The 7,806-nt window shown below is 40.0% G+C and overlaps 1 protein-coding gene across 1 annotated transcript; it reads left to right on the top strand.

Annotated features, from left to right (window-relative positions):
- The first annotated feature begins 7,257 nt into the window (after positions 1-7,257).
- LOC138906229 (uncharacterized) lies at positions 7,258-7,806 on the top strand. Its single transcript, XM_070194760.1, has 2 exons — positions 7,258-7,358; positions 7,446-7,806. Exons 1-2 carry the CDS (start codon positions 7,258-7,260, stop codon positions 7,804-7,806), a joined length of 462 nt encoding a protein of 153 aa, XP_070050861.1.

Genomic DNA, 7,806 nt, shown 5'->3' with positions numbered 1-7,806 from the left:
TTTGCATATTTATCTAAAAATATCATAAATTATTTTAAATCACGAGTTAATTATTATATCAATTATTTCTCTCATATTCCTTATCCAATATTATGTCTTGAATTTATGCGATAATTGCTACATGCTTATTTGAATTATGTGTCTTAATTGCTACTTGACATTTAGCACATTAAATATTAAATTGCCTATTTTCTCCCTGATTTCCACAATAAATTGTTACTTGTCATTACTTGTTTCCCTAAATAAATCATAATCATTGTATGCCTTATTGCTTAATAATTTCTTATTGAATATGGTATTTATTGGAGTATTTTTACATTTAAGAGTTGTTAAATTATATTGTTGGAGCGGGTTGCACGCCGCAACGAATTTATTTAAGTTTATATTGTTGGAGCGGGTTGCACGCCGCAACGTATTTATTTAAAGTTATATTGTTGGAGCGGGTTGGACGCCGCAACGGAGTTTAATTGAAAGATTATATTGTTGGATCGGGTTGTATGCCGCAACGTATTTTATTCTAAGTTTATATTATTGGAGCGGGTTGCACGCCGCAACGAAAATTAAATTGAGGGATTATGGCGACTGAATTGACTTCAATTATTGATATTATTTACTGATCTTACTTTTATTCTTGTTATTATTATTATTATTATTGCGTACAGATTAATGTAAGTGGCCTGCCTTAGCCTCGTCATGTGATGACCCGATAGGTTATTTTTAATTTTTACCTTCATTTATGTTTTTCGAGACCTCGAATAGATCCATTCAGCCTTCCTCGATTTGCATGCACAATCCGTATCTTTTTCTGGAAAAGTTTTATGTGAAAAACCAAAGAAAATGTGAAAATTTGCCTTTAAAACTCGTTTGAGTTGACTTCGGTCAATGTTTTGAGCAAACGGACCCAAATCAATATTTTGACGGTTCCAGTTGGTCCGTATCGTGATTTGCGACTTGCACGTATGTCCGAAATCAAATTTGGAAGTCCCTAGCTTGAATTATCACCATTTGACGGAAACTAAAAATTTAAAGGTTTAAAGAATTCTTAAATTTGGCCATAATTGGATTTTTATTAATACCGGGTCGCAATTTGGATTCCGAGAGTTTGATCAGTTCCGTAACAATATTTATGACTTATGTACAAAATTTGAAGTTATTCCGAGGTGCGTAGGCACGTTTTCCGTTAGTTTTTGAAAAAAAAAATAAATAAATAAATAAAAGATTTGATTTTATAAAGCTTGAATTTCTAAAGTTTGATCGGAGATTTGACTTTGAGCAAACGACTTCGGAATGAAATTATGATGATTTCAATAGCTTCTTATGGTAATTTCGGACTTAGGCGTATGTCCGGATTTGAATTTGGAAGTCCGTAGGACAATTTGACGCATTTTGGCAAAACTTGGAAAATGAAAGATTTTAAGAAACGTTGACCGGGAGTTGACTTTATTGATATCAGGGTTAAAATTCAATTCTGGAAATTGGAACAACTCCATTATGTTATTTAGGACTCGTGTGCAAAATTTGAGGTCATTCCGGATTGATTTGATAGGTTTCGACATCGAATGTAGAATTTGAAATTCGTTAATTTCCATTAAGCTTGAATTGGGGTGTGATTCGTGTTTTAGTGTCGTTTGATGTGATTTAAGGCCTCGACTAAGTTTGTAATATATTTTGAGACTTGTTGGTATATTCAGACGGGGTCCCGAGGGGCTCGGGGTGAGTTTCGGAGTGGTTTCAGACCATTTCTAGGCCATTGTTAACTGTTGGTTTTTGGCTACAGCAGTGTGCATCGCAAATATTTCTCATAATCGGTAAGGAATTTGGAGATGATCCAAAAATAATAGTTGTAGCCCTTTGAGTCTAGTTTCCATAAATATAAACCATTCACCATTTGGATATTTATACAGAAAGTTATGATCGACTAACCGAAGCTTGGTACTATAGTTGTTTTGCCTGGCAGTATGCATCGCAGAAATTTCTGTTGCACATGACTGATTTTGGAAGCTTATATCTCGCCATCTATAAGGAAGTTAGAGATGATCCAAAAATAAAAGTTGTAGCCCTTTGTGTCTAGGTTTCAGAAATACAAACCATTTAGTATTTGGAGTTATGTACAAGAAGTTATGGTCGATACACTACAAGCTATCTGGGAAGAGTTTTGAAATCGCGAAGAAGAAATTTCTGTTTCATTGGGCTAAATTTGGGAGATTATATCTCGACATCTATAAGGAATTAGGAGATGAGCAAAACATGAAAAATGTAGCCCTTGGTGTCTAGCTTCCACAAAGTTAAACCATTCATCATTTGAACATTTGTACTGAAAGTTATGATCGATTTGCTGGAGACTAGTGCTGGAGTTTTCACTGCAGTTTCTGATTGGAAATAAGTTGAAATTGGTCGCATTTTAAAGATGCGACCTACCTGGGCAGAAGCTATATTTTTGGGTTTCGGCTATTTTAACATATTTGGAGCTATGAAGCTCGGAATGAAGCAATTTTTGAGGTGATTTTTACTATATGAATTGGGGTAAGTGTTCTATATCCAAAAGTGATTATACTTCATGATTCCATTGTTATTTTCATCATTTATTAGTGAATCAAATGGAAGAAAATGGAGAAATTTGTAAAACTTTTCAAAAAACAAAAATTTAAGATTTGGAGGTCGATTCATTATCGGAATTTGATAAAATTGGTATGGTTGAACTCGTATCAGAATGGGTATTCAAATTTCGTCATTTTTTGTCGGGTTCCGAGATGCGGGCCCCGGGGATGACTTTTAGAATAAAAATTGGAAATCGACGTAGTATTATTCGGATTTATTTTCTAGGAATTGTAATTGTTTTATAAAAATATTTTGACTAGACTGGAGCCATCCGAAGGTCGTTTCGCGTAAGAAGACTATTTTGGAATATCGTCCTAGCTTCATTAAGGTAAGTGTCTTGTGTAACTTTGTGCGAGGTAAACCACCCCTTAGGATTTGAGATGATTGTGTCATTCGTGTTATGTGAAGGTCATGTATGCGAGGTGACGAGTGGGTACACGACCTATATGTGGTATTTGATCGGTTTGGACCGTTAGGTTCCTTTTATACAATTGATTGTAAATATCGTTTCATGATTATATCTTTTGTTGTTAGAATTGTTTGTACGTGCTTTACTTGAAATTGTTAACACAAGTTCCATTCTTGTTGTCAAGTTCACCCTTATATGCTAATTGTTGACTGCAATCACTTGTTGAATTCATGCTTTACTTGCTACATGCCTTAATTGTCAATTGATGCTCATAAATTGTGCCTTGGCTTATGGATTGTCACTTCCTTGCTATTTGATTTTGTGTAGCCTTTTTCATTAGTTGTGACTTCTTTGTGTAGCTTCGTTATCCCTTTTGATTTTGTGGTATATCGTAGTTGGTTGTAAATTGGTTGCTTAATTGGTGTTGTTTGAGGATCGGGTTGCACGCCGCAATCGATATGATTTATATTATTGGATCGAGTTGCACGCCGCAACAAAATTTATTTGAAAGATTATATTGTTAGATCAGGTTGCACGCCGCAACGGAATTTATTTAAAGGATTATATTGTGGGATCGGGTTGCATGCCGCAACGGATTTTATCTTAAGTTTATATTGATGGATCGGATTTCACGCCGCAACGGAATTTAATTGAAGGATTATATTGTGGGAACGGGTTGCACGCCACAACAAATGAATAAATATGAAATTATTGTGATATTAAGGTTAATTCCGATTATGATTGTAACGACCCGACCAGTCATTTTGAGTATATTAGCCCCGATCCCCTATTTACTATTTTCTCCGTATCTATTTTTGCTTAAGTGACTTGTCGGGAGGTCTTATTTTTGGTTTCGAAGTGTTTCGGGATACTTAGTCTCTAAAATGAAAGCTTAAGTCTCAGAATTTTGACCGTAGTCGGAAGTGTGTGAAGACGACTCTGGAATAGAGTTCTGTCGGTTCCGTTAGCTCCTTGGGTGATTTTAGACTTGGGAGCATGTCCGGACTGTGAATTTGAGGTCTGTAGCTAATTTAGGCTTGAAATGGCGAAAGTCGAATTTTGGAAAGTTTGACCGGGGGGTTGACTTTTTGATATCAGGGTCGGATTCCAATTATGGAAGTTGGAATAGGTCCCCAATGTTGAATATGACTTGTGTGCAAAATTTGAGGTCAATCGGACGTGGTTTTGTAGGTTTCGGAGTCGAAAGTTTAGAAGTTCTTAAGGCTTGAATCCGGGTGTAATTGGTGTTTTGATGTTGTTTTAAGTGATTCGAAGGCTAGACTAAGTTTGTATGGTATTTTAGGATTGGTTGATATGTTTGGTTGAGGTCCCAGGGACCTCGGGTGAGTTTCAGATGCTTAACGGATCACTTTTGGACTTTGGAAGATAGCAGATTTTCTGGTGTTTTGTTGCAGACATTTTCTTCATCGCTTTCGCGAGGGAGTTCTCGCGTTCGCGTAAGGCATCTGGGAAGGCCAGCTGAGTTACTCTTCGTGTTCGCGATGTGGTTCCCGTGTTCGCGAAGATGTGGAACCCCGAGGCTACGCGTTCGCGAAGAGGGTCCCGCGTTCGCGTAGGATCCGCTAGTGAAAGGTACGTGTTCGCGAGAGGTTTTGATTGCGTTCGCGAGAGGTTTTGATCGCGTTCGCGAAGAAGGAATTGACTGGGCAAATATAAAGATTTAAAAATAAGGTTTGGCCATTTTAATCAAAACTTGAATTTGGGAGTTCGAATTTGGATGAGATTTCGAGAGATTTTCAGATACATCGATTGGATAATGATTCTACACTTGATTTTGGTTATATCCCACTAATCTATCATTAATTTCATCATTAAATTTCAGATTTGGGTTAAAAATTAGGGGAAAATGGGAAACAATTCTTCAACTAAGATTTTGGGTTTTGATTGGGATTTTGACATCAGATTTGGATAAATTTGGTATGGTTGGACTCGTGAGTGAATGGGCTTTTGGGTTTTGTGACTTTTTGTCAGATTTCGAGACATGGGCTCGGGACCGGCTTTTGACCAATTTTGGATTTTGGCTTGTAATTTTGTATTTTTCTTGTGGATTGATTCCTTTAGCCTATAATAATTATCTCGTACTGCTTGTGGCTAGATTCGGGGCATTTGGAGACTGATTCGAGGGGAAAATGCATTGCGGAGTAGAATTTTGCGCAGTTTGAGGTAAGTGACAGTCTTAAATCTGGTTTTGAGGGTATGAAACCCCGAGAATTGGTATGATGTGAGTGTTTGGAGGTGACGCACATGCTAGGTGACGGGCATGTGAGCGTGCACCGCGAGGGATTGTGACTTGGTCCGTCCCGTGAGACTGTAAAGTCGAATAGCCATTGTTATTACTTGTGTTTCCTTGTCTTTGAGAAATTGACTGCCTTTCATGTTAGAAACCATGCTTAGGCCATATGATATCTCTATTGGGACCCGCAACGGTCGTATACTTGTTGAATTGACTGTTAATTGTTGTCTTGTACTCAGTCACAGTCTTACTTGTGTGTTATATCTCTATTCCCTCTCATTTCTTGTTGATACTTGTTGTATTCTCTGTTTGAGATGATTATTATGATATTTTGTGAGCCCGAGGAGCTGGAGAGGTCAGTGGTTGAGGTAGGGCCTGAGTGACGAGCTGTAAGCTATGTGAGGGTATATGGATCGAGTTTTACGCTGCAATGAGCCTTATGGCTATTTATGGATTGTGGATCAGGTTGCACACCGCAACGAGCCTTATGGCTACTTATATGATTGGGTCGGGTTGTACGCCGCAGTGATATAGCGCTTAGGCTGAAAGGAACCCCTCTGGAGTCTGCACACCCCCAGTGAGCTCAATTACCTATTGAGTGTGAGTACTGAGAGCTGAGAGCCGAGTGATTGAGCTGTTTTGACGAGTTGAGTGAATGTTGCCCTGAGAGGCTGTACTTGTTTTTCATTTGTTGATGCACTTAGTTGTTATATGTCATTGTTATGAAATTTCTAAAAGATTCTATATCCGGATTACCTGCACTGTAACTATATAAACTGATTTAACTTGAACTGCCGGATTTGAAAGCATGTCTACTCTTTGCTAGAATTATTGAAAATGAACTGTATTTGTATAGCTCGTCACTACCTTCTTAGTTCCTTATTTATTTTTGTTACTTGCTGAGTTGATTGTACTCATGCTACACCCTGCACTTCATGTGCAGATCCAGGTGTGTTTGATCACAGAGGTCGTTGAGTTCGTGCGCGATCGAGTATCAGAGACTACGAGGTAGCTGTCAGCGTCCACAGACCTTGTCTCTCCTTCTATGTTTTTTCTCTTTTCTATATTGATACTTAGACACCGTTTGTATTAGACTGGATATCTAGATGCTCATGACTCAGTGACACCCTGATGTCGGGCTATTTTTTCCGCACTTATGTTTTGGGTTTTGGCCCGTTTTTATGAAAAACTACGGTTATTTTAAATGTATTAATTCATTTTTGTTAAATATTGAAAGTGTTTTTTGGAAATGTCTACTTGCCTAGTATCACAATAGGCACCATCACGACGGGTTAGATTTTGGGTCGTGACAAGTTGGTATTAGAGCCTAGGTCACATAGGTCTCACGAGTCATGAGCAGGTTTAGTAGAGTCTTGCGGATCGGAAAAAAGTATAATTATAAAAAGTTTAGGATTAAAATAAAGTTAGGGGGGTTAAATGGCTATTTTATAAATAGTCAACGACTATTTTTGACAGCCCAGCAGCTATATTTTAAAAAAAAAATTAAAAAAAAAATAGCTGTTGGGACCGTTTGGCCCGCTAAGGGACCGATCTGGTCCCGGGCCGATCCCGGTCCCTGGCGGGCTAAATGGTCCCGGGCTGGCGGGCCCAAATCATAGGATCGGCCCAGGCCCAATAAAACCGGGCCAAATGGTCTGGCCCATTTGGCCCGCGGTTCCGGGCCGATCCCGGCCCTGGACCGGCCCACTTGCCACCCTTAGCTCCAGTTGTGGATGAGCCGGTGGGACCAGCTCAGGCATCACCTATGCCTATTGTGATTCCAGGCCTTCAGGAGGCCTTAGCTCAGATTCTGACCGCGTGTACCAGTCTTGCTCAGGCAGTCTCTGTTCCGGCCGCAGCAGCCACTTCTCAGGCCGGGGGAGGTGCTCAGACTCCCGCCGCCCGCACACCAGAGCAAGTGGTACAGGGATTCCAGACACCAGGGGCACCACCAGCCCATCCGATTGCAACTGCTCAGGATTATGTGATTCATGTTATGCATAATGATGAGCAACGTCGATTGGAGAGGTTTGGGAGATTCCAGCTTCCATCTTTCAGTGGTACCGAGGGAGAGGATGCACAGGGCTTCTTGGACAGGTGTCAGAGGATACTCTGTACAACAGGTATTCTAGAGGCCAGTGGGGTCTCGTTCACTACTTTTCAGTTCTCTCGGGCTGCCTTCAGTTGGTGGGAGGCTTATGAGAGGCGTAGGCCGGTCGGCGCAGTACCCCTTACATGGCAGATGTTCTCCGGTCTATTCCTGGAGAAGTTCGTGCCACAGTCCCACAGAGAGGAGTCGCGTAGGCAGTTTGAGCAGCTTCGTCAGGATGATATGTCTGCAACGCAGTATGAGATGAGATTTTCAGAGTTAGGCCGTCATGCTATCTGGTTGGTTCCCACAGACAGGGAGAGGATCAAGAGGTTTATAGATGGCCTCACTTTTCAACCACGATTGCTTATGACGAGAGAGAGAGAGAGAGAGTCTGGTGCTACTTTTGATGAGGTTGTCAACATTGCTCGTCAGATTGAGATGGTTCGCAACTAG

This window comes from Nicotiana tomentosiformis, chromosome 2, assembly GCF_000390325.3.
Source record: "Nicotiana tomentosiformis chromosome 2, ASM39032v3, whole genome shotgun sequence".
Classification (NCBI taxonomy): domain Eukaryota; kingdom Viridiplantae; phylum Streptophyta; class Magnoliopsida; order Solanales; family Solanaceae; genus Nicotiana; species Nicotiana tomentosiformis.
This window is presented reverse-complemented; position numbering and strand designations above follow the sequence as displayed.

Excerpts from the sequence above, each read along its gene's own strand:
- LOC138906229 (XM_070194760.1), top strand. The coding sequence starts at position 7,258 with ATGCATAATGATGAGCAACGTCGATTGGAGAGGTTTGGGAGATTCCAG. Across the intron at positions 7,359-7,445 it reads GCACAGGGCTTCTTGGACAG|TTGGTGGGAGGCTTATGAGA; the intron begins GTGTCAGAGGAT and ends GGCTGCCTTCAG.